This window comes from Anser cygnoides, chromosome 30 (genome assembly GCF_040182565.1).
Source record: "Anser cygnoides isolate HZ-2024a breed goose chromosome 30, Taihu_goose_T2T_genome, whole genome shotgun sequence".
Lineage (NCBI taxonomy): Eukaryota > Metazoa > Chordata > Aves > Anseriformes > Anatidae > Anser > Anser cygnoides.
In genome coordinates, this window is record NC_089902.1 from 3,267,161 (window position 1) to 3,293,684 (window position 26,524).

Sequence of the window (26,524 nt, forward strand, 5' to 3'; positions counted from 1 at the left end):
TCTGCAGGGCTGCTCTCAATGAGTTCTTCTCCCAGCCTATCCCCATGTCTGGGATTTCCCCGGACCAGGTGCAGCACCTTGCAATTGGACCTGTTGACCCTCCTTAGGTTAACTTGGGCCCAAATTTCAAGCTTGTCCAGGACCCTTTGGATGGCATCCCTTCCTCTGTTGCATCCACTGCACCCCTCAGCTTGGTGTCACCTGCACACTTGCTGAGGGTGCACTTGATCCCACTGCCCCTGTCATTGATAAGGATATTAAACAGTACCGGTCCCAGGATAGAACCCTGAGGGACGCCACTCATCACCAGCCTCCACTTGGACATAGAGCCGTTGACCATCGCTCTCTGGGTGTGACCTTCAAGCCCACTCCTTATCCACTCAATGGTCCACCCATCAAATGTGTATCCCTCCAATGTGGAGACCAGGATGTCATGTGGGACCGTGTCAAAGGTCTTACAGAAGTCCAAGTAGATGACATCGGTCGGTCTTCCCTTGTCATGTGATGTGGTCACTCCATTGTAGAAAGCCACCAGATTGGTCTGGCACGATTTACCCTTTGGTGAAGCCATGCTGGCTGTCTTGGATCACCTCTTTGTCTTGCATGTGCCTGACATTGATTCCAGGAGGATCTTTTCCATGATCTTGCCAGGCACAGAGGTGGGGCTCACTGTTCTGGAGTTCCTTGGGTCCTCCTTTCTACCCTTTTTAGAAATTGGAGTGATGTTTTCCTTTTTTCCAGTCACCAGGGACTTCACCCGACTGCCAGGACTCTTCAAATAGGATGGAGAGAGGCTTGGCAACTACATCATCCAGTTCCCTCAGGACCCTGGGATACAAGTCATCAGGCCCCATAGACTTGTGCTTGTTTAATTTCATCAGGTGGTCTTGAACCTGCTCTTCACTTCCAGCAGGTGGGACTTTGACCCCCAGCCTCCATCTGTGGGTTCAGGGAAATGAAAGACTTGGGAAGCCTGACTGGCAGTGAAGACTGAGGAGAAGATGTTGTTGGGTTCCTCAGCCACGTCCATGTCTGTCATTACCAGTTCACCCTTCTCATCCATCAGAGGGGGTACACTCTCCTTGGCCTTTCTTTTCTGAGCAATGTATCTCTAGAATCTCTTCCTTTTATTCTTTGCTTCACTTGATAAGCTCAGTTCCATTCGTGCCTTGGCTTTCCTTATCCCATCCCTGCAGATCTGAAACAAAACCATGTGTGAGGGCATGGAAAAAGGAACCCTGGACAACAGAAGCGATTCTAAAAACAAAACTTGGAGGTAGGAAGCACAGTTTTGTTGAGGTAAAGAGCTGATGGGCAAATTGTGGAGGATGATCCTAAAGAACTTTGCGTCCTTTTCCCTCCTGACAACAATGCCTCTTCCTTCTCAGGAATGAAGTAGCCAACAGAGGTGAGACAGATACTCTGGGATCAAGAATGTCATCAGAAAGCTGATCCCAGTAAGATATGGGGAGGTCAGGAGCAGCCTGGACAAGAGAGATGTGAGATTTTGGGGTGGGAAGAAGAGCTTGGCCAGGAGATATTAATGATTTCATAGAGGTAAGAGGGTTCATGTAATGTAGATGCTGCAGTAACACTGACTTAAAACAGTCAGGTATGCCCCTTACCTTACTTGAACCAGGAATTTTAATCCCTAAACATAAATGCTACTACAACACTCTGAACGGAATCCATTTTCTCTCTTGCTAACCCTAATGCCTTCCCTTAACACCAGCATTAAAATCTTCTATATACCGTAGACTTCTTGGCAGACCTAAACAAAAACCTAAACCACAGAGCTTGTCCATACATTAACTGCAGACCTGACACCACAAGCAGAACACCAAAGATTCCCACTAAAACTCTGCTTAGTCTCTAACCCAGAATGTGAAAAACAGATACGGAGGGGGCTCTGTAGGTCAGCTACGATTCCCCTAGGTGAGCTCTGCCTCAGGATCTCCTGCCCCAGCAGGAGGAATGTGACTGGGGCAGTGACTGGGAGGTCACTTCTGTCTCTGCAGCTGATAGGGCAGCAGCAGGAACGTGTCACGCAAAGGGACTGTGAGGTCCCTTGTGTCTGGAGGTGGCAGGTCAGCCTTGGCTTCTCCCTGGGATGTGCACTTTGGGGTGACATCTGCCAGTGGCCCTGCTAGGCCAGCAGAAGGCCCCTGCTTGGCATGCTGCCTGTGGGATCCCCTCTGCCTCCATCCCCAGGAGGACCCAGACAGAAAGAAGGCCCGCAGAGGGCTTGTCCTGTCCCTTCTGCTTGAGTCCAGGACTGGATAGCAGGAGGCACAAGGCTTGGCTGTGTCTAGCCAAGAAGCTGCAAGGCCAGCAGCAGGCCCAGGCCTTGGCAGATGCTGCTGAGCATCTATGATCAGACCAAGCGTTGTGTTTCAAGGAACAGCTGGTGAGGGTTGACGAGACATTGACGAAACGATGGAAAGTCCAGGATGAGAGCAAGGTGGTGGGCAGAGATGGGTGTCTGCAGACTTCAAGGAAATAGGGCAAAGTGTGGAACAGCTTAGGGAAGCCTGCAGAGGAGAAGGCAGAGGGTGCTGGCAAGAATGGAAGGCCCCAACAGCCCTGACCTTTTTGTCCCTTTGGCTAGAGCTTCTGAGGAGACGAGATAGAGTCATTGCAATGGAGCCTCACTGCTTCCTTGATACCCTGTGCAGGGTTGGGGAGTTGTCATAATGAAGTTCTCGTGGCATCACGCTGCCCACCACATCATACAGACCCCAAGAAGAACCCTGAGCCAGACGTGGGGGTGCAGGATCTCCCCTCCCAGTGGCTGCGGTCAGGCCTTGGCCCTTCTGCTTCACCAAAACCAACCAATACTTTTCTCAGCACAGTGCTTTGCCTGTCTGCAATCATGGCCTCCAGTTATCTGCCCTAACAAGTCCCTGGGGAGGCTTTGTTAGGAACAGCCCTCAGTGGGGCCCATTAATACTCCAAGTCACTTCAACTTTTCCTTCTGACTTCACCTTCTCAAGCAGTTGCATCATTCTCCTCTCAGTACCTGAGCTTCATAGACTGAGCACCAAAATACACCATGGAACTCATTAAAATGCAGAACGTCCTAAGCAGACATATCTCTCCCAGAATTTTCTTCAAGTCTTCAAGACTTGTAGAGCTTATTGGAGAGCTTTCATGGTGTAGTTAAGAAGGAAGATTTTGAGAAGCACCTGAAAATATCTTTTGTCATCTTAAAGGATGTGTTTAATTGAATTTCAGTTTGGAGCATTATTCTCTAACTGATATTGATCCGGGGTGTCTCCTTTGGAGACCTGCATAGGGAGGAAAAGCAGACTCTTGAGGTCTGACATTGCATGGAGAACCTTGCTCCTCACCACCCCAGCCCTGACATTTCTCTCTTTGGCGCTTGCATCACTTCTCCTTCCACCAGACTTCGGCCCAGAAATCTGCAGCTGGATGTTACAGCTCCTTTGCACCAGCTCCCTCCTGCTGTCCTTAGAGACCTGGATGCACACAGGCGCAGAAGTGTTTCTCCTTATTTCAAACCAAACAACAGGAAAACATGCAGCAATCTTCCAAAAGCAAAGCAAGCTCCTCATCCTGTATGCCTCCTGTGAGGTTTATGTTCCCAAAAGGATGACTGGACCAGAAGTCTTTTATACTGATAGACCGGAAATTATAAATATTAAGATTAGAATTAATCCATATGATATTAATTCAATGATAAATGATGATGAGCTTTCTAAGGACATAGTTAGACAGAGTTCAGGTAGATGGGCAAGCTTCAACTCCCTGAAGCTCAAAGCAGCACCTGGGTTGGTGAGGGCGGTCTGAGTGATCCAGGAGGAAGGGGAGGGAAAGCCAGGAGAACCATGGGAAGTGCATAGGTCCAGACACGCAGCTGGAAAGGGGACATTCAACATGGACTGTTTAATCAAGCCAGGTGGATGTACCTGGAAGATGAGGGAGCACACCATGATAGACAAAGCGATGACAATGCAAGTACAGGGGAACACCAGTATTTCTTTTTCTGTGATGAAAATACATCCTGAAAATGCCTATTTCTTCATGAGAGAAACTACACTGTGTGACATTTTATGGAAGGGATTGAATCATTTGAGGTAATGAGTAGTTGCTTTATGACTTAAGTACTGAAGAAAATACTGGGTATTGAGGCAGAGCTTTGCTGTCTGACCATAAGCAACCAGTGCCAAGGTCTTCAGAGAAGTTTACTGACATTTGAAATATTTCCTTGAAATCCCATTTCCTGGTTATGCTTTCAATGAAATCGTTAGGCCTCCAGAGGCTCTGGTGCATTTAGAGTAATTCCCTGGATGGAAGCAGTCTGAAAGGACCTGCAGGAGACCAGAGCCCGTGGGTGGATAAGGTGGGGACAGGTGATGTTTCCCGGGCACCTCCACCGCCAGTAGTGGTGTTTCTCCTTGAAACTGCAGCCCAGCCCAGCACAGGAAATCCCTTCAAGACAAATTCTTTCTTCAACGGTTTCTTGGGATAGACCTAAATTTGAAATGGCCTTTGGGATCCCAAGACACTCTCCCTTCTTCCTAGTAGACACCTAAACATCCATTTACCATCCTAGGTCATGTGTGGAAAACTCAGCCTGAAAGACTCAAGAGCAGGACACTTCCAAAGGCTGAGGCAGAACCCATCAGCTTTCCCCACTTTGGGGACTCATCCCCTTCCAGCTAGGGATATCTCGTTAGAGCAGAGCATTGGAGGCAGTGAGGACAAATAGAGAAAGACAATGTGAAGTTGACCCTGATGTCACTTTTCCAAACTGGATGTGTTTCACCAAGGACAAGGGCCAGGCCTTGACCCCCAGCCCCTGGGAAGGGAGATCCTTTCCCTTCACACACTGCTCAGGGCTCTTCCTGGGCCAGGAGGAGATGGGGATGTGCATGGCCAAGTGCTGGAGAATGGTACGAGCCCTGCCTGGTTCATGGGTGGGGGCGAGGAGGCAATGAGGCCCTGGTGCTTTACCGATAAGCTGTCTCCTCGTAGGCCTCAGGGGCAGAGACAACAGCCAGAGCCATGGACACAAAGCCCTGGGTCCTGTTGGGACTCTCAGCCTTGTCAGAGGCCTCTGTCCTCTCCACCCCAAGCTATCTGAGGGACCGATTTTTGTGCAAGGCAAGATAAAAAAATAAAAATTTGTTGATATGTTAATAAAGGAGCATTAAGGAGAATCATCATCCTTTACTGGATGTGGGGGAAACCTGGTGACAAGAGATGAGGTAAAGGCACTTAATGTCTTCTTTTCCTCAGGCTCTAGGAACAAGACCAGTTGTTCCCCTGGACATTTCTTCCTCCTCATGGCCAGTGCCAACCTTCCAAGGTGCACCTTCTGACAGTTTTTTCTCTCCTTCTCTTTCCTACTACCAAAGAAAGCTCCATCAGGGTGGAAACCACTTCTGAAGCAGGCATCCCAGCCCATCAGGCTCCTTGCGGCCTGTCAGCCAAGCACACAGAAGTCACCTCACCAGCATCTCCCAAGGCCTGGGCCTGCTGCTGGCCTTGCAGCTTCTTGGCTAGACACAGCCAAGCCTTGTGCCTCCTGCTGTCCAGTCCTGGACTCAAGCAGAAGGGACAGGACAACCCCTGTGCGGGCCTTCTTTGTGTCTGGGTCCTCCTGGGGATGGAGGCAGAGGGGATCGCACAGGCAGCATGCCAAGCAGGGGCCTTCTGCTGGCCTAGCAGGGCCACTGGCAGATGTCAGCCTCAAAGTGCAGATCCCAGGGAGAAGCCAAGGGTGACCTGCCACCTCCAGACACAAGGGACCTCACAGTCCCTTTGCGTGACACGTTCCTGCTGCTGCCCTATCAGCTGCAGAGACAGAAGTGACCTCCCAGTCACTGCCCCAGTCCCATTCCTCCTGCTGGGACAGGAGATCCTGAGGCAGAGCTCACCTAGGGGAATCGTAGCTGACATACAGAGCCCCCTCCGTATCTGTTTTTCACATTCTGGGTTAGAGACTAAGCAGAGTTTTAGTGGGAATCTTTGGTGTTCTGCTTGTGGTGTCAGGTCTGCGGTTAAGGTATGGACAAGCTCTGTGGTTTAGGTTTTTGTTTAGGTCTGCCAAGAAGTCTACGGTATATAGAAGATTTTAATGCTGGTGTTAAGGGAAGGCATTAGGGTTAGCAAGAGAGAAAATGGATTCCTGTCACAGTGATGTAGTAGCATTTAGGTTGAGGGATTAAAATTCCTGGTTCAAGTAAGGTAAGGGCCATACATGACTGTTTTAAGTCAGTGTTACCACAGCATCTACATTAGATGAGCCCTCTTACCTCTATGAAATCATTAATTTCTGCTGGCCAAGCTCTTCTTCTCACCCCCAAATCTCACATCTCTCTTGTCCAGGCTGCTGCTGAACTCCCATATCTTATTGGGATCAGCTTTCTGATAACATTCTTGATCCCCGACTATCTGTCACACATCTGTTGGCTACTCTGTTCTTGAGAAGGAAGTGGCATTGTAATCAGGAGGGAAAAGGCACAAAGGTCTTTAGGATCATCCTCCACAACGTGCCCATCGGCTCTGCACCTCCGCAAAACTGCGCTTCCTACCTACAAGTTTTGTTTCCAGATTGGCTTCTATGGTCCAGGGTTCCTTTTTCCAGGCCCTCAGGCACGGTTTTGTTTTGGATGTGCAGGGATGGGATAAGGAAAGCCAAGGCAGAGATGGAATTGAGCTTATCAAGTGAAGCAAAGAATAACAGCAAGAGATTCTACAGTTTCTACATTGCTCAGAAAAGAAAGGCCAAGGAGGGTGTTCCCCCTCTGATGGATGAGAAGGGTGAACTGGTAATGACAGACATGGAGAAGGCTGAGGGACTCAGCAACGTCTTCTCCTCAGTCTTCCCTGCCAGTCAGGCTTCCCAAGTCTTTCATTTCCCTGAACCCACAGATGGAGGCTGGGGGTCAAAGTCCCACCCGCTCTAAGTGAAGAGCAGGTTTAGGAGCACCTGATGAAACTCAACAAGTACAAGTCTATGGAGCCTAATGACTTGCATCCCAGGGTCCTGAGGGAACTGGCTGATGTAGTTGCCAAGCCTCTCTCCATCCTATCTGAATAGTCCTGGCGGTCGGGTGAAGTCCCTGGTGACTGGGAAAAGGGAAACATCACTCCCCTTTTGATGAACGGTAGAAAGGAGGACCCAGGGATCTCCAGAACAGTGAGGCTCGCCTCAGTGCCTGGTAAGATCATGGAAAAGATCCTCCTGGAATCAATCTCAAGGCACATGAAAGACAAAGAGGTGATCCGAGACAGCCAGCATGGCTTCACCAAAGGGTAAATCGTGCCGGACCAATCTGGTGGCTTTCTACAATGGAGTGACCACATCAGACGACAAGGGAAGCCCGAGCGATGTCATCTACTTGGAATAGTGTTGTCACAGGCGTGGTTTAACCTGGTCGGCAGCTAAACACCACACAGCCGTTCGCCCACCCTCCCCCATCCCTCTCTGGGATGGGGGAGAGAAATGGGAAAGTGCAGCCTGTGAGTTGAGATAAAGACAGTTTATTAAGACAGGAAAATAATAATAACAATAATAATAATGATAACAGTATTACTAATAATAATGTGTACGAAACAAGTGATGCACAATGCAATTGCTCACCACCCATTGACCGATGCCCAGCCTATCCCCGAGCAGCCGACGCCCCACCCCGGCCAGCCACCCCTATATATTATTTAGCATGACGCCAGATGGTATGGAATACCCCTTTGGCCTGTTTGGGTCAGCTGTCCTGGGTCTGTCCCCTCCCAGTTCCTGCTGCACCCCCAGCCTGCTCGCTGGCAGGACAGAGCGAGAAGCTGAAAAGTCGTTGGCTTGGTGTAGGCACTGCTCTGCAACAATTAAAACATCAGCATGTTATCAGCACTCTTTTCATCCTAATGCAAAAGAGAGCAGCCCTGCATAGGTAGGAAGAGCAAGGTTTTTCCTTAAAAAAAAATCCAAGTTCCTTATTTTTTGGCCTCCAGTGATGTTTACCTTCCCATAAGGATGACTGTAAATGATCTATTTTACACTGATTAATAGGAAATTTAAAACAGTAGTGTTAATATTAATCCATATCATACTAACTCAATGAGAAACGGTGAGTTTCTTGCTAAGGAAACCATTAAACAGACTGCTGAGAGATGGGCGAACTGGAACTCATGGAAACTCAAAGCAGCAACTGGGTTGGTGAGAGCGGTCTGAATGATCAAAGAGTAAGGGGAGGGCAAACCAGGAGAACCATGGGAAATTCATATATCCAAACAGGCAGCTGGAAAGGGGACATTCAGCAGGGTCTCTGTAATCAAGTCAGGTTTTGAGCCTGGAAGATGAGGGAGCACACTGTGATAGACAAAGTGATGACAATGCAAGTACAGGTGAACACCAGTATTTCTTCTCCTGTGATGAATATACATCCTGAAAATTCACATTTCTTCATGATAGAAATTACACTTCACGTGAGACATTTAACGGAAGGAGTTGAATCATTTGAGATGATGAGTAGATGCTTTATTAGTTAAGTATTAAAAAATTACTGGGCATTGAGGCAGAGCTTTGCTGTGTGACCATAAGCATAACCGGGGGAAACCTCCTGTGGCCCCATTCTGTTTTTGGCACTTTCCTGGACCAGCAGATGTCAGAAAAGACCTGCAGGAGACCGGAGCCCTTTGGGAAAATCAGGTGGAGCCAGGTGGAGTTGCCAGGGCACCTCCACTGTCAGCAGTGGTCTTTGTCCCTGTAACTGCAGCCCAGCCCAGCACAGGAAACCCCTTCAAAGACAACACCCTAGTTCAGTGGGTTCCTGGGATCGACTTAGATTTGAAATGGCCATTGGAAACCCATGATACTCTCCCTTATTCCTACTAGACACTTGAACATCCCTTTACCTTCCTGGGTCATCTCTAGCAAACTCAGGCTGCAAAACTCAAGTAGAGTACGCTTCAAATGGCTGAGCCAGAACCCATCAGCTTGCCCCACTTAGGAAATGGTCCCTGTCCATCTGAGGTTTTGAAAGTGAAAAATGTGAAATGACCCGTCAGGTCAATGCGCAGAGTAAGGGAAAGTCACACATATTGTGCTGGAGTAGCAGAAGGCAAAAAGCACTGCACTGTGCCTCAGAGTAATCAAGGAGACCTAATCCAGTTCATCTGTGAGATAAAGCAGAGTGAAGGACGTTGAGTGGTGTCCTAACATGAAGAAGGATGTACATCACTGGTGAAGGAACTGTCTTTTTGTGCCATCACCGATGCAAATTACACAAGAACTACATCAAATAAAGGTAACCTGTCCCAGCCTGGCCCTGTCACACCACGGGGCAGGGGAGGGACCTTTTTCAGTTTCAGCCTCTTTTTCAGAGAGGCTTTGCCCTCTCCCTGCGCACCACGGGGCAGAGCCTGGCCCTGGACGCTCCGTGAGTGCCGTGCAGGTCGTGGCAGGCTGCGGTGAGGGGACGAATGCCCTGGGCCCCCTTCCTGCTCTGCCCAGGCCAGCAAGGGCCCCGAGCGGCCTCGTGTCCCCTGCCCCTGCAGCTCGGGGCTCCCTTCCCCAGCCCTGGCTCTGCAGCACCAAGCCCTGCTGGGAGCCCTCCCCTGCATGCTGCCACCGCTCCCTGATGCTGCTGGTGCCCTCTGCCGGGCACTGCCCAGCCCAGCCCAGCCCCTGCCCACCTCTCCCCACCTCCCGGGCCTCTCCCCAGCCCAGCAGCCCAGGCTGGGCTGACCCCAGGCCAGTGCCCACCGCAGGCTGCTGCAGGGCTCTGGGCATGGCCAGCACAGCCCCAGCCCCTCGCAAGGCACCGCAGCTGCTGGCACAAAGGCGGCTCTGGGCCTCCCCAGCAGCCCCCGCGCTGGGGCCAGCCACGGCTCAGGAGATGGAGGGCCGTGAAGCTGCAGGAGCCCTGCTCTCCTGCCTGGGACATCCCCAGCACAGAGTGCCTGTGCCCCGCAGGGCCAGCCCCGCTCCCCAGGCCAGCACAAGAGGCCTGGCCCAGGCACAGAGCAGATCCAGATTCCTCTCCATGAAGCTTCAGATTGCCCCACTGAGCAGGGATGGGCAGCCCCAAGGACTACCAGGGATGTTCCTGAATGTGACAGCAGGGCTTTTGGCCCTGAGCCCCTTCTCTGTTGAGAGAATGAGATGGGATCTGAGAGCTTTGAATATCTCATAGCTTCTTTATTGTCTTCATCTACACAGGAATTTTGATTCTCAAAGTAGACTAGATGACTGGGTAAAAATAAAAATTACCAGGTAGGAGGATAAGAAGAAATTTTCTTAAAATAAAATATTATAATCACACATTTTAAAAATAAGACAAAACAATTTCAGAAAACATTTTGTGAGAAATTCTCTCAGTACTGTTAGGATGGGGAGGATATTACTGATGCTTCAGGAGTATCTATGAAAGTAATTTCCTTAGTGCATTTCTCAGTTCCTGGTTTCTCATGCTGTAGATGAGGGGGTTCACTGCTGGAGGCACCACCGAGTACAAAAATGCAAACACCAGGTCCAGGGATGGGGAAGAGATGGAGGGGGGCTTCAGGTAGGCAAACATGGCAGTGCTGACAAACAAGGAGACCACAGCCAGGTGGGGGAGGCACATTGAAAAGAGTTTGTGCCGGCCCTGCTCAGAGGGCATCCTCAGCACTGCCCTGAAAATCTGCACATAGGACAGATCAATGTAAATAAAACAAAGAAACACTAAGGAAAGAGTAAAGACAAGTGCCCCAACTTCCCTGAGGTAGGCATCTGAGCAGGAGAGCTTGAGGATCTGGGGGATTTCACAGAAGAACTGCTCCACAGCATTGCCTTGGCAGAGGGGCAGGGAAAAGGTAGTGGCCGTGTGCAGGACAGCATTGAGAAAGCCACTGCCCCAGGCAGCTGCTGCCATCTGGGCACAAGCTCTGCTGCCCACGAGGCTCCCGTAGTGCAGGGGCTTGCAGATGGCAACGTAGCGGTCATAGGCCATGAGGGTGAGGAGGGAATACTCTGCTCCAACCAAGAAGACAGAAAAGAAGACCTGTGCAGCACACCCTTGATAGGAGATGGCCCTGGTGTCCCAGAGGGCATTGGCCATGGCTTTGGGCAGAGTGGTGGAGATGCAGCCCAGGTCGAGGAGGGCGAGGTTGAGGAGGAAGAAGTACATGGAGGTGTGGAGGCGGTGGTCGCAGGCTACGGCGGTGAGGATGAGGCCGTTGCCCAGGAGGGCAGCCAGGTAGATGCCCAGGAAGAGCCCGAAGTGCAGGAGCTGCAGCTCCCGCGTGTCTGCGAATGCCAGCAGGAGGAACTCGCTCACAGAGCTGCTGTTGGCCATTTGCTGGTTCTTGGCATGTGTTTCTGTCCCAGGGGGATAAAAAGCATTAATAAATCCAAAAACTTTTATGAGAAAATCTTTTTCTCTTTCTCAATTAATCCAATGTAATGACTGTCCTCTTTCAGGATTACAGTTGGCAGGTGCCTTTCAGGAGGTCTTACTGACACTGCCTGAGGATACCCCAGTGAATAGGGGATTCTGCTGTGAGCAACACGAGGCAGTCCTGCCCAACAACAAGAGTTTAAGAGGAACATTGGCTCATTTCACATTCAAGTCACCTGCTAATAAAGAGCTTTTTCATATTGTTGCTCACAATTCATCCATTTGCAGAGCATGGCTGCGGGGATTTATTTTTGTATTTTTTTTTTGTCTAGCTGCCCACCCCAATCCTGAGGACCTTTTCTAAGGCAGAAATCCTGGGCATTTCTGCTGCAATCCAAGAGAAAACCTGTGGATCATCAGAGGCAAAGGGACCGTCCCTTTAATACAGAGTGTTCTTTAGAGAGGCCACCCAGTCTGTCCATTACAGCTGGTCACAGCTGCCCTGTACTGGCATCCACCTGAAATGCAGGACAATTGTACTCAGAGGTTCATAGAGGCATAGACTCATAGAATATCCTGACTTGGAAGGGTTCCACAAGGATCGTCAAATCCCACCCCTGAATCTGTATATAAGCACCCAAAAATTGGTCCACATGCCTGAGGGTGTTGTCCAAATATTTCTTAAATTGTGATAGCCTCAGTGCTGTGACCACTTCCCTGCGGTGTTTGTTCCTGTGCCTAAAAAGCCTGGACACTTCCGGGAGCAAAGGAATCCAGGCTCCAAGTGCCCATCTCCAGACCCCTCACCCTGTCCCCATACTCACAGATTCACAGATTTCTCTAGGTTGGAAGAGACCTCAAGATCATCGAGTCCAACCTCCGACCTAACACTAAGTACTCCACTAAACCATATCCCTAAGCTCTACATCTAAACGTCTTTTAAAGACCTCCAGGGATGGTGACTCCACCACCTCCCTGGGCAGCCCGTTCCAATGCTTAATAACCCTTTCGGTAAAGAAGTACTTCCTAACATCCAACCTAAAACTCCCCTGTCGCAACTTTAGCCCATTCCCCCTCGTCCTGTCACTAGGCACATGGGAGAATAGACCAACCCCCACCTCTCTACAGCCTCCTTTCAGGTAACTGTAGAGAGCGATGAGGTCGCCCCTGAGCCTCCTCTTCTCCAGGCTGAACAAGCCCAGCTCCCTCAGCCGCTCCTCGTAAGACTTGTTCTCCAGACCCCTCACAAGCTTGGTCGCCCTTCTCTGGACTCGCTCGAGCACGTCCATGTCCTTCCTGTAGCGAGGGGCCCAAAACTGAACACAGTACTCGAGGTGCGGCCTCACCAGAGCCGAGTACAGGGGCACAATCACTTCCCTCGACCTGCTGGCCACACTGCTTCTTATACAGGCCAGGATGCCGTTGGCCTTCTTGGCCACCTGAGCACACTGCTGGCTCATATTCAGCCGACTATCCACCAATACTCCCAGGTCCTTCTCGGCCAGGCAGCTTTCCAGCCACTCATCTCCCAGCCTGTAGCTCTGCTTGGGGTTGTTGCAGCCCAGGTGCAGGACCCGGCACTTGGCCTTGTTGAACTTCATGCAGTTGACCTCAGCCCATCGCTCCAGCCTATCCAGATCCTCCTGCAGAGCCTTCCTGCCCTCGAGCAGATCGACACACGCACTTAGCTTGGTGTCGTCTGCAAACTTACTGAGGGTGCACTGGACGCCCTCATCCAGATCATCAATAAAGATATTAAAGAGGACCGGCCCCAGTACCGAGCCCTGGGGGACTCCACTAGTGACCGGCCTCCAACCAGAATTGACTCCATTCACCACAACTCTCTGGGCCCGGCCATCCAGCCAGTTTCTAACCCAGCGAAGCGTACGCCAGTCCAAGCCCCGAGCAGCCAGTTTCTCGAGGAGAATGTTGTGGGGAACGGTGTCAAAAGCCTTACTGAGGTCAAGGTAGACCACGTCCACAGCCTTTCCCTCATCCACCAAGCGCGTCACTTGGTCATAGAAGGAGATCAGGTTCGTCAAGCAGGACCTGCCTTTCATAAACCCATGCTGACTGGGCCTGATCGCCTGCTTGCCCTGCAAGTGCCGCGTGATGACCCTCAAGATAATCTGCTCCATGAGCTTCCCCGGCACTGAGGTCAAACTGACAGGCCTATAGTTCCCCGGGTCTGCCCTCCGGCCCTTCTTATAGATGGGCGTCACATTGGCTAGCCGCCAGTCAACTGGGACCTCCCCTGATAGCCAGGACTGCCGATAAATGATGGAAAGCGACTCGGCCAGCTCCTCCGCCAGTTCTCTCAGTACCCTTGGGTGGATCCCATCCGGCCCCATCGACTTGCGCACATCCAAGCTCCGTAGCAGGTCGCCAACCATTTCCTCATGGATAGCGAAGGCCACATCCTGCTCCCCATCCCCTTCCACCAGCTCAGGGCACTGGGTGTCCGGAGAACAACCGGTATTGCCGCTAAAGACTGAGGCAAAGGCGGCATTAAGCACCTCAGCCTTTTCCTCATCCTTAGTAACTAGGTTTCCCCTCGCATCCAGTAAAGGATGGAGATTCTCCCTAGTCCTCCGTTTCGCGTTGATGTATTTGTAAAAGGATTTTTTGTTGTCTTTAACGGCAGTAGCCAGGTTGAGCTCCAGATGAGCTTTGGCCTTTCTAATTTTCTCCCTGCACAGCCTCGCTACATCCTTGTAGTCCTCCTCAGTGGCCCGCCCTTTTTTCCAAAGATTATAAACCCTCTTTTTTCTGCTAAGCTCCAGCCGCAACTCTCTGTTGAGCCAGGCCGGTCTTCTTCCACGCCGGCTCATCTTTGGGCACGTGGGGACGGACCGCTCCTGTGCCATCACGATCTCCTTCTTGAGGAGCGCCCAGCCTTCCTGGACTCCTCTGCCCTTCAGAACCGCCTCCCAAGGGACTCGGCCAACCAGCGTCCTGAGCAGCTCAAAGTCAGCCCTCCGGAAGTCCAAGACAGCAGTTTTACTGGTCCCCTTCCTGGCCTCGCCAAGAATAGAGAACTCTACCATTTTGTGGTCACTCTGCCCCAGACAGCTTCCGACCACCACATCTCCCACCAGTCCTTCTCTGTTTGTGAAGAGAAGGTCTAGCGGGGCACCACCCCTGGTAGGTTCACTGACCAGCTGCGTCAGGAAGCTATCTCCCACGCTCTCCAGAAACCTCCTAGACTGCTTTCTCTGTGCCGTGTTGTGTTTCCAGGATATGTCCGGGAAGTTGAAGTCCCCCACGAGGACAAGCGCCGACGATTTTGCAACTTCTGTCAGTTGCCTATAAAACTCCTCATCCGTCTCCTCATCCTGGTTCGGCGGTCTATAACAGACCCCCACCAGGATGCTAGCCTTGCCGGCCTTCCCGCGGATCCTAACCCACAGGGATTCAACCTTATCATTCCCAGCCTGGAGTTCCACAACATCAAAAGATTCTCTAATGTAGAGAGCCACGCCACCACCCCTTCTGTGCTGCCTGTCCCTCCTGAAGAGCCGATAGCCAGGCATTGCAGCACTCCAGTCGTGGGAGCGGTCCCACCACGTCTCCGTGATGGCAACCCAGTCATAGCCTGCCTGCTGCACGATGGCTTCCAGCTCCTCCTGTTTGTTACCCATGCTGCATGCATTAGTGTAGATGCACTTCAGCTGGGCCATCGCCTTCTTCCCCGGCCTAGCCATTGTTTCCCCCGGCACAGCTCCAACAAGCCTTGTTTGAGCCCCGTCCCCCTTCTTACCTAGTTTAAAGCTCTCTCTATGAGCCCCGCCAGCTCCTGGCCTAGGATCCGTTTTCCCCTTGGAGATAGAGACCCATCTGGGGCCATCAGGCCGGGTGCCGAGTAAAGCTCCCCATGGTGAAAAAACCCAAAATTTCTATGCTGGCACCAGCCTCTGAGCCACCTATTAACCACATGAGCTTTCCGTGTCCTCCCCGTGTCTGTACTCCCCTTCCCCCAGGCACCCCGAGGGCTCACCCCATGGGCAGGTGAAACCCCCATCCCCAGGCAGCCTGGGAACAAGAGCAACAGCAGCACGGCCAGGTGGAGAAGCCAGGAGGAATGGCAGCGTGCTGCTGCCAGGGGAGGCAAGGCCAGGGAGGGACAGACGGACACTCAGCACACCCTCCTGTGCTGCAGCTCTGCCTGCAGAGGAGGCAGCTCCTGCTGGGGACAGCGGGGGCTTGAGGGCAGAGGCTGTGCTGGTGGCAGAGGAGAGCAGGGGGTGTCCCAGGGAAGGCGCCTGCCCTGCAGGGGATGGCTGGGAGGTGCCTGAGCCCTCCCTCGCACAGCATTTGTGGCAGCAGCTCCCTCTCACCGCCTGCCCATGTCCCTGCTGCCGGCCCGTGTCCCTGCTGGGAGCCGCTTCTGTGTCCCCACATCTCCTCCCTGTCCATGCTCACAGACCCATCCCACAAGCTGTGTACTCAGATTCACTCAGATTCCCCTCCACTGCAGGAATCTGAAAGCACAGAGTCCAAAAAATCTCTTCCCTTCAGATAAACCAATCCTCAGTCTTCCCTTCGAAATTTCCTCTAATAAATGCCATTCTCTACAGCTTCTTCTACACTTTGCTGGAGAAACAGAGAGACAACTACCCGACAGATGCTGTCAGGCATCGGATGTGCCAGCTGTAGAAGACCCCTCTGGCAACCCCACCTACATGGCCCTGCAGCCAGAGACGTACCTTGTCGAGGGCTGTGCAGATTTCTCCTGCAGGCAGCTCTCAACATCCTCCCACTGCCAACTGCCTCCAAGCCCTCTCTCCTTCTCTCCTGTCCCTGTGCCAGCTGCGGTCAGAGCCCCCAGCCCTGCTGCGCTGTGCACAGGAGCTGCTCCTGGGCACAGCTGTCTCTCTGCACCAGGGCCCTCTTGCCACGAGCTCTCTCTTTCCCAGGAGCCCGGCCCAGCTCAGCACTAGACACCCAGCCCAAGGCATTGGAATCCCCCCTCGGGGGGCTTTGGGGAGGAGCCCACGAAGCTCAGGCACTGAGAGACAATTGAAGACATCTCTCAACAAGTCCAAGTCAGAGGCAAGTTTCCTGCAGCGTCCCCCTGAGGGCCAGCACTGACACAGCCTCCCTTGGAGCTCGTTAGAGCAGAGCATTGGAGGCAGGGAGGACAAGGAGACAAAGGCAGTGTGAAGGTGACACTGATGTGTAGGAAAACTGGATGTGTTTCACTAAGCACAAGGGCCCAGACAATAATGAATGATTGAAAATTTGAAAAGACAGAAAAAAGGAGTTAAAACAGTAAGAATAACAATAATAACAATAACAAGAATAACAATAATATGTACAAAGCAAGTGATGCACCATGCAATCACTGAGAAGCCCCTCACCGATGCTCAACCTGTCCCTGAGCATTGGTCCCCCTGACCCTGGCCAGCCTGCAGCAGGATCTCTTGTGCACGTCCCTTCACCTTCATTTCTTTTAGTGCAAAATCATCTTTCAGAGGAATTTGGAGTATTTTCTTCCCTTTCTCAAACACTTCCTGTGCTCTGTCACCCCACACAACGATGCCATCGATGTACTGCAGGTGTTCAGGAGCTTCCTCCTCTTCCAGGGCACTCTGGATCAGTCCATGGCAAATGGTAGGGCTGAGTTTCCTGCCCCGGGGCAGTCGGCTCCAGGTTGAAAGCAAGCTGTGGCCTTCACACTGCTGGCAAACGCATGGAGAAAAATGCATTAGCGATATCAGTTGTGGCAAAACGCTTGGGTGCCTTTGATCCCAGTGTGCATGGAAGCTCTACCGTGTCCGGCATGGCAGCACTCAGCACTGCATGACTTCCTTCAGGCCACGACAATCCTCTGTCAGCGGACTCGGTTGGTGCTCTACTGACTGAGGTGCACGGCTGTGGCAGTGATTGGCACCAGCTGTCCTTCAGCCCTCATCAACCCCACAACAGAAGGGTCCTGTGAGAGACCAAGGCAAGGCAGACAATAGCATCATGTCCTCCGTCTCCAAGGCAGCTGTGCCAAAAGCCCACCCATACCCTTTTGGGTCCTTGAAATATCTCTCCTCTCCTGAAGCAGTCTCTTCCAAGGACGCACAGAGTCCGGGGCCAGTCCCAGTGGGGTGCTTTTGCCACTCCTTCCCACTTAGACTCACCTCAGCCTCCAGTACAGGTCAGTGTTGGCATCCCCCTGTCACTCCAGACATACAAATGGGTTCACCCCTCCACAGCTTGATGGCACTAGGGTACGCTGTGCAGTGGTGTCCACTGGAGCCTGAGACTTCTGGGGGCCTGATGTGCAAGGCCATCGAATCCACACAGTCCAATACAGCCGATTGTCCCCTTCCTCCCCCTGGCTGGAGGCAGGGCCCCTCTCGTCCTGCTCATAGTATTCCTTACTGTGTCTGCAGGACTGCCCGCTGGAAAGTGCAGCAGCAGTTCTCTAAGAACCCCTTTTAGGGATTGTTGTTCCTTGCCACTCACATACCCATGCCTCTAGGGTTGAGGCAGATTTTCCATCCCACTTTCTCATGCCCTCTCCATGGTCACACAGGTGAAACCACAGGGTGACACAATGTGTGTACCCTCCATCTTTCCTTTCCTGCCCTCTGACTCCAGGGAGGGGCCCCATTTCTCCCAGAACCAGAGCGGCACAGGGACAGGGATCGCGTGATTACTGATGCTCTTAGGACCTCTTCCTCTTCGTCCTCCTACTCACATGATGTCCCAGTTTTTCTGAAGCCTGCCTCATCTTCTTTCTCCTTCTTTCTTGTCTTGGTAGGAGTTTCTTTCCTTTCTTAAAAACAAAAAAAAAAAAAAAACAAAAAAAAAACCTGACTTTCATATCCATTGTTTTTTCTTGCATATAGGAGCAACTGATACAGACACAGGTTGCTTCTCTGGCCCAGACACAGGGCCCATAAAAGGAGCTGGAGTTGCTGCAGGGCATTTTGCAGATGCTGTAGTGGCTGCAGGGTCTGTCAGAGGGGTTGGAGTGGCTGCAGGGCTTGTCACAGAGGTTGGAGTGGCATTGATTGTGGCTCTGTAGGCATAGGCCAAGAGCCAGCACACTGCAGTGGTATGTGTCTCTTTGGAAATGCCAGGGTGATAACACCACTTTTTCAAGCATTTAACCATTTTTTTTAGGATTCTACCTTTGCTCAGAGGTGAAGTTCCAAAGCTTTGGAGGTGCCCCCTGCTCTAGGTGCCTGCCCAGATCCTCCCACACTCCCTGCCACTCCTAACTCTCCTGTCTCCATACACATCTGTGGATGGCATGCTTAAGTGGTTGTTTGACATCAAACAGAAGCTGAAACACACTCAGGAGACATAACAATAGGAACAAGCTGGTTTGGCCATCCCAAGGATATTCAAAGCTTTGAAGAGCTATTGTAATTAGCGGGGAGGAGAAGGGGGAGGTGAAGGAGAAAGGGAGAGTGAAGAAGTGGGGAAAGGCCTCCCCCACTGTCCATACCAGTTCCACCCCCCCACCTCCTGCCCCACCCCACATAGATTTACTCCCTGAGGAGAAAAGGCAAAAAGTGTAAAAGAGTGCAATTATTAAGAGTTTCTAAGAGATGGAGAGATGGTTCCCGAGGTACAGAGGTGGCAATAATTTTATCCTATCAGAAGTCAGTGTTATCCAATATAGCAAAAGATTAACCTTAAACCTGCCCCCAGAATTGATGAACAGCATGACATGGAAGTCAGACTCTTAGCAATGTGCTACACAACACAATTCTGAAAACAAGCACAACAGACCCCAGATCAAAAAGTTCGACATTGTGATCAGCAACTGTTAAACTGACCTAATGCTTAGAACAACTCACTTTTAAAATGCTCTGGTCAGATCTGCCATCTCAACCGTTGTGCTCCACGCTAGGCACCAAGAAGACTTGCAGTGGTCTGACCCGGCAGGCAGCTCAGCACTACAAAGCTATTCATCCACTGGGATGGAGGAGAGAACTGGGAGGAAAAAAAAATGTAAAAGTTCACAGGTTGAGATAAAGGCAGTTTAATAGGACACAAAAGGTATTTTTATTATTATTATTATTGTTGTTGTTGTTGTTGTTGTTGTTGTTGTTATTGACACCAATAGATTAAGGTCATATTTTTATGTGCATATCAAAAGACAGGAAAGGTGGTGGTGATTAATTAGAAAATGTCAGACCTGAGCATGACAGAGACAGTATGGAATAAGTGGTGGATATTGTCCTAGTTTTGGCTGTGATAGAGTTAGTTTTTCTTCCTAGTAGCTGGTATGGTGCTGTGTTTCATATTTACAGAATTACAGAACAGTTTGGGTATGAAAGGACCTTAAAGATCACATCATTCCAACTCCCCTGCCATGGGCAGAGACACCTTCCACTAGACCAGGTTGCTCAAAGTCCCATCTGGCCTTGAACACCTCCAGGGATGGGGCATCCACAAGTTCTCTGGGCAGCCTGTTCCTCCCCACCCTCTGAGTAAAGAACTTCTTTCTAATGTCTAATCTGAATCTACTCTCTTTCAGTTTAAACCATTACCCCTAGTCCTATCGCTACTCTCTTTGATGAAGAGTCCCTCCCCAGCTTTCCTGTAGGCCCCTTTAGGTACTGGAAGACCGCTGTAAGGTCTCCCCGGAGCCTTCTCTTCTCCAGGCTGAACAACCCCAACTCCCTCAGCCTGTCTTCACAGGAGAGGTGCTCCAGCCCCTTGATCATCCTCGTGGCCCTCCTTTGGACTCATTCGAATAGATCCATGTCCTTCTTGTGCTGGGGGCCCCAGAGCTGAGTGCAGTACTCAAGGTGTGGCCTCACCAGGGCTGAGCACAGAGGGACAATCACTTCCCTACTCCTGCTGACCACACTATTCCTGGTACAAGCCAGGATGCTGTTGGCCTTCTTGGCCACCTGAGCACACTGCTGGCTCATATTCGGCCAACGATCTACCACTATCCCCAGGGCCCTTATCACCAGCCAGCTGTCCAGATTCTCTGCTCCCTGTATGGGTGGGGTTGTTGTTCCCCAAGAGCAGGGCTCAGCACTTGGGCTTGTTGAACCTCAGAGAGTTGGCCTCAGCCCATGGGTGCAGCCTATCCAGATCCCTCTGCAGAGCCCTCCTACCCTCGAGCAGATCAACACTCTTTCTGAACTTGGTGTCACCTGCAAACTTACTGAGGGTGCACTCGATCCCCTCATCCAGATCACTGTTAAAGATATTGAAGAGAACTGGCCCCACTACTAGGCCCTGGGGGACACCACTAGTGACTGGCCTCCAGTTACCTTTGGCTCCATTCACCACAGCGCTTTGGACTTGGAGACTCAGACAGTCTTTAACCCAATGAAGTCTACGTCCATCCAGGCCTTGAGTTTCTCTGGGAGAATGCTTTGGGAAGTGGTTTCAAAAACCTTATTGAAGCCTAGGTAGCCAACATCCACAGCCTTTCCCTTGTCCCCTGACCACATCACCTTGTCATAGATTGAGATCTGACTTGTCAAGCAGGGCCTGCTTTGGTAAACTCATGCTGACTGGGCCTGATCACCTGGTTGCCTTGGAAGTGTTGCGTGATGGTACTCAAGATAATCTACTCCATGAGTTTACCTGGCAAAGAGGTCACACTGACAGGCCTGTAGTTCCCCGGATCATAACAATCAGGGTGAGCCATCTGCCTGCAGACACTAACAGCTGACAGAATGGAGCAACTGTCCAGGGGAACCTTGAGAAACTACAGGATTTTGCCTACAGAAACATCTTGACATTTAAAAGAAGGAGAGCCCAGTCCCGCACCAGAGGAAGAGGAACCCCACACATCAGGGCAGACTGGGACCCTGCTGAGTGAGCAGTGCCCAGGAGGAGGAGGGCCTGGGCACCACGAGGGATGCCATACGAGCAGTGGTGCTGCTCCCCAGGAACCAGGCCAGCTCCCTACAGAGCTGCCTTACAAGGAGCATGGCCACCAAGAAGATCTGACTTAACATACTCAGCTCAAATTCAGTGAGACACCACCACACAGTGGTCTACATGAGCAGATAACAAGTTACAGGTCTGGGATTCCCTAGGACAGCCTGGTATGGAGAGGATCAAGGATTCTACCAAGGTTGAGAGTCCCAACAGGACCCAGGGCTTTGTGTCCATGGCTCTGGCTGTTGTCTCTGCCACTGAGGCCCAGGAGGAGACAGCTTATCGTGAAAGCACCAGGGCCTCATTGCCTCCTCGCCCCCACCCATGAACCAGGTAGGGCTCGTACCATTCTCCTGCACTTGGCCATACACAACCCCATCTCCTCCTGCCCCAGGAAGAGCCCTGAGCAGTGTGTGAAGGGAAAGAATCTCCCTTCCCAGGGGCTGGGGATCAACGCCTGACCCTTGTGCTTGGTGACACACATCCAGTTTTCCTACACATTAGGGTCACTTTCACACTGCCTTTGTCTCCTTGTCCTCACTGCCTCCAATGCTCTGCTCTAATGAGCTCCAAGGGAGGCTGTGTCAGTGCTGGCCCTCAGGGGGACACTGCAGGAAACTTGCCTCTGACTTGGACTCCTTGAGAGATGTCTTCAATTGTCTCTCAGTGCCTGAGCTTCGTGGGCTCCTCAGCAATGCCCCCCGAGGGAGGATTCCAATGCCTTGGGCTGGGCGCCTGGTGCTGAGCTGGGCCGGGCTCGTGGGACAGAGAGAGCTCGTGGCAAGAGGGCCCTGGTGCAGAGAGACAGCTGTGCCCAGGAGCAGCTCCTGTGCACAGCACAGCAGGGCTGGGGGCTCTGACCGCAGCTGGCACGGGGACAGGAGAGAAGGAGAGAGGGCTTGGAGGCAGTGAGGAGCCAACAACAGAGGGCAGCGTGTGGCAGGACAGATCTGCAGGCTCTTGGCACCGTGAGGCTCTGGCAGCAGAACATGTAAATGGGATTTCCAAAGAGTTTTTCTGAAGCCAACACATCTCATGGCTGATAGCATGTGACAGGATATATCTCTGTGTTTCTCCAATATGAGGTAGACGCTGCCATTCCTCCTGGCTTCTTTACCTGGCCGTGCTGCTGCTGCTCTTGTTCCCAGGCTGCCTGGGGATGGGGGTTTCACCTGCCCATGGAGTGAGCCCTCGGGGTGCTTAGGGGAAGGGGAGTACGGGGACAGGGTGAGGGGTCTGGAGATGGGCACTTGGAGCCCTGATTCAGCAGTGTCCTGGTTCTTTTCAGGTGAACATGTAGTTATCCTGCAGCTCATAGACATGTCAGCAGAAGAGACCAGCCTTTTTTGACAGACTGGCTGTCCCCTTGGAAGGGCAGTCTGCACTAAAGGGACAGTCCCTTTGTATCTGAGGATCAACAAGGTTTCACTTGGAGTACAGAAGAAATGAAAATATATATATATAAAAAAAAAGAATTTCTCACAGCTCTGCTATGCAGTTGAGTGAATTTGGAACGGCAATGTGAATAATCACTTGATATCAGGAGTGAATTTAATCAGGGATTACCGCATGTTCCCCTTTCCTTATTGTTATAGGTGAGGACTGGTTACTACACTGACCACAGCAAAGTTCCCTTATTCCAGGGACACCCTCACTCAGCGTCAGTTAAAACTCATGAAAGGGACCTGACCAATGTCTGCTTGAGAGGACAAAAGGGAATTAGTTATTATCAGGTAATTCTGTACTATCCTACTGTGCTTTTGCTCCTTTGGCAGGACCCCATGCCCAGAAGCAGGAAATGCCCAACAGCAGATCTGTGAGCGAGTTCCTCCTGCTGGCATTTGCAGACACGCACGAGCTGCAGCTCCTGTACTTCGGGCTCTTCCTGGGCATCTACCTGGCTGCCCTCCTGGGCAACGGCCTCATCCTCACCGCCGTAGCCTGCCACCACCGCCTCCACACCCCCATGGACTTCTTCCTCCTCAACCTCGCCCTCCTCGACCTGGGCTGCATCTCCACCACTCTCCCCAAAGCCATGGCCAATTCCCCCTGGGACACCAGGGTCATCTCCTATCAAGGATGTGCTGCACAGGTCTTCTTTTTTGTCTTCTTCATTGGAGCGGAGTATTGTTTTCTCACCATCATGGCCTACAACCGCTACGTTGCCATCTGCAAGCCCCTGCACTACGGGAGCCTCGTGGGCAGCAGAGCTTGTGCCCAGATGGCAGCAGCTGCCTGGGGCAGTGGCTTTCTCACTGCTGTCCTGCACACGGCCACTACATTTTCCCTGCCCCTCTGCCAAGGCAATGCTGTGGACCAGTTCTTCTGTGAAATCCCCCAAATCCTCAAGCTCTCCTGCTCAGATGCCTACCTCAGGGAAGTTGGGGCACTTGTGTTTAATGTCTCTTTAGTCTTTGGTTGTTTTGTCTTCATTGTGGTGTCCTATGTGCAGATCTTCAGGGCTGTGCTGAGGTTGCCCTCTGAGGAGGGCCGGCACAAAACCTTTTACACGTCTCCCTCACCTGGCCGTGGTCTCTCTCTTTATCAGCACTATCATGTTTGCACACCTGAAGCCCCCCTCCATTTCTTCCCCATCCCTGGACCTGGTGGTGGCAGTTTTATATGTAGTAGTACCTCCAGCAGTGACCCCCTCATCTACAGCATGAGGAACCAGGACCTGAAAGCCACACTGAAGAAAATGATTCTAGTGGTAATATTTACTTAGTAATGAGTTGGCTATCTCACTTTTCTAGTTTTATTAAAGTTAATCTGAGCCAATTTTTGACCTTTATGTGTAGTATTGTTTGCAATTCTGTTTTCAGTTAAATGTTTGCTTTCATTCCTCTTTTCCAAATGACCAACCCTCTGTGTGACCGAGACGTTTTCTGTAAACATGTTTATTCCTAAATGACACCTGGCCTCCACTGTGGCATCTCGGTACTAAAAGTGAAGTTGCTCAGTGCTCAGGGCTCTTCTTCCCAAACTGGAGTGCAGAAGGCGCTCAGAGAATGCCAGGCTCAAGGCCTCACTCTTGTGCTTGGGTGCCACCTGGACACAGGGGCAGGAGGACACGGAGTGCTGAGTGAGGGAGTCAGGGCTGGACTGAGTCACCACTAGTGGATTCCCAGTGCCCCTGGAGGCGCTGACTGGTCAAGAAGCAGCTTCCTGGGATTGAAACGTGACAGGGCTGGCGGCATCAGGGAGGTATCGGGAGCCACCAGGATACCCTAAGGGTTCACCTGGGATGCTGTGTGCCTTGTGTTGGGTGGGCAGCAAGTGGGTCTTCACAGTAGAGCTAAGCCAAAGGATGCACGGGCTGATGGGAGCTCTGCAATGCCAGGACACACAGCGAGGCCACAGCACAAAGGTCTCAGAGACCTTCAGTGAACTGTAGGAAAGGGCCAAGACTGGGTGACCAGGAAAGGTCCGGGAGGTGTGGAGAGGTGGGCAGGGGCTGGGCTGGGCTGGGCAGTGCCCGGCAGAGGGCAGCAGCAGCGTCAGGGAGCGGTGGCAGCATGCAGGGGAGGGCTCCCAGCAGGGCTTGGTGCTGCAGAGCCAGGGCTGGGGAAGGGAGCCCAGAGCTGCAGGGGCAGGGGACACGAGGCCGCTCGGGGCCCTTGCTGGCCTGGGCAGAGCACGAAGGGGGCCCAGGGCATTCGTCCCCTCACCGCAGCCTTCCACGACCTGCACGGCGCTCACGCAGCGTCCAGGGCCAGGCTCTGCCCCGTGGTGCACAGGGAGAGGGCAAAGCCTCTCTGAAAAAGAGGCTGAAAGTGAAAAAGGTCCCTCCGCTTCCCCATGGTGTGACAGGGCCAGGGTGGGACAGGTTACCTTTATTTGACGTAGTTCTTGTGTAATTTGCATTGGTGATGGCACAAAAAGACAGTTCCTTCACCAGTGATGTACATCTTTCTTCATGTTAGGACACAACTCAACGTCCTTCACTCTGCTTTATCTCACAGATGAACTGGATTAGGTCTCCTTGATTATTCTGAGGCACAATGCAGTGCTTTTTGCCTTCTGACACTCCAGCACAATATGTGTGACTTTCCCTTCCTCTGTGCATTGACCTGACGGGTCATTTCACATTTTTCACTTTCAAATCCCTAGTTGAAAGAGGGTGAGTCCCCAAAGGGGGGCAAGCTGATGGGTTCTGCCTCAGCCCTTTGAAGTGTCCTGCTCTTGAGTCTTTCAGGCTGAGTTTTCCACACATGACCTAGGATGGTAAATGGATATTTAGGTGCCTACTAGGAAGGAGGGAGAGTGTCTTGGGATCCCAATGGCCATTTCAAATTTAGGTCTATCCCAAGAAAGAGCTGAAGAAGGAATTTGCCTTGAAGGGATTTCCTGTGCTGGGCTGGGCTGCAGTTTCAAGGAGGAAGAGCACTGCTGTCAGTGGAGGTGCCCGGGAAACATCACCTGTCTCCACCGTATCCACCAACGGGCTCTGGTCTCCTGCAGGTCCTTTCAGACAGCTTCCATTCCAGGGAATTACTGTGATTAAATGTGATTTCAAGGAAATATTTCAAAAGTGTGTAAACTACTCTGAAGACCTTGGCACTGGTTGCTTATGGTCAGACAGCAAAGCTCTGCCTCAATACCCAGTATTTTCTTCAGTACCTAAGTCATAAAGCAACTACTCATTACCTCAATTGATTCAATCCGTTCTGTAAAATGTCACACAGTGTAGTTTCTCTCATGAAGAAATAGGCATTTTCAGGATGTACATTCATCACAGAAGAAGAAATACTGGTGTTCACCTGTACTTGCATTGTCATCGCTTTGTCTATCATGGTGTGCTCCCTCATCTTCCAGGTACATCCACCCATCTTGATTAAACAGTCCATGTTGAATGTCCCCTTTCCAGCTGCGTGTCTGGACCTATGCACTTTCCATGGTTCTCCTGGCTTGCCCTCCCCTTCCTCTTGGATCACTCAGAGCGCCCTCACCAACCCAGGTGCTGCTTTGAGCTTCAGGGAGTTGAAGCTTGCCCAGCTATCTGCAGTCTGTCTAACTGTGTCCTTAGAAAGCTCATCATCATTTATCACTGAATTAATATCATATGGATTAGTTCTAATCTTAACTAATAATTTCCGGTCTATCAGTATAGAAGACTTCTTGTACAGTCATTCTTTTGGGAACATAAACCTCACAGGAGGCATACAGGATGAGGAGCTTGCTTTGCTTTTGGAAGATTGCTGCATGTTTTCCTGTTGTTTGGTTTGAAATAAGGAGAAACCCTTCTGCGCCTGTGTGCATCCAGGTCTCTAAGGCAAGCAGGAGGGAACTGGTGCAAAGGAGCTGTAACATCCAGCTGCAGA

The 26,524-nt window shown here is 51.5% G+C and overlaps 1 protein-coding gene across 1 annotated transcript; it reads right to left on the reverse strand.

The window, feature by feature from the left end:
• Nucleotides 1-10,388: 10,388 nt before the first annotated feature.
• LOC136787765 (olfactory receptor 14J1-like) lies at nt 10,389-11,738 on the reverse strand. The gene has a single exon (XM_066985084.1). The coding sequence runs from the start codon at nt 11,301-11,303 to the stop codon at nt 10,389-10,391; it is 915 nt and encodes a 304-aa protein (XP_066841185.1). The 5' UTR covers nt 11,304-11,738.
• Nucleotides 11,739-26,524: the final 14,786 nt, after the last annotated feature.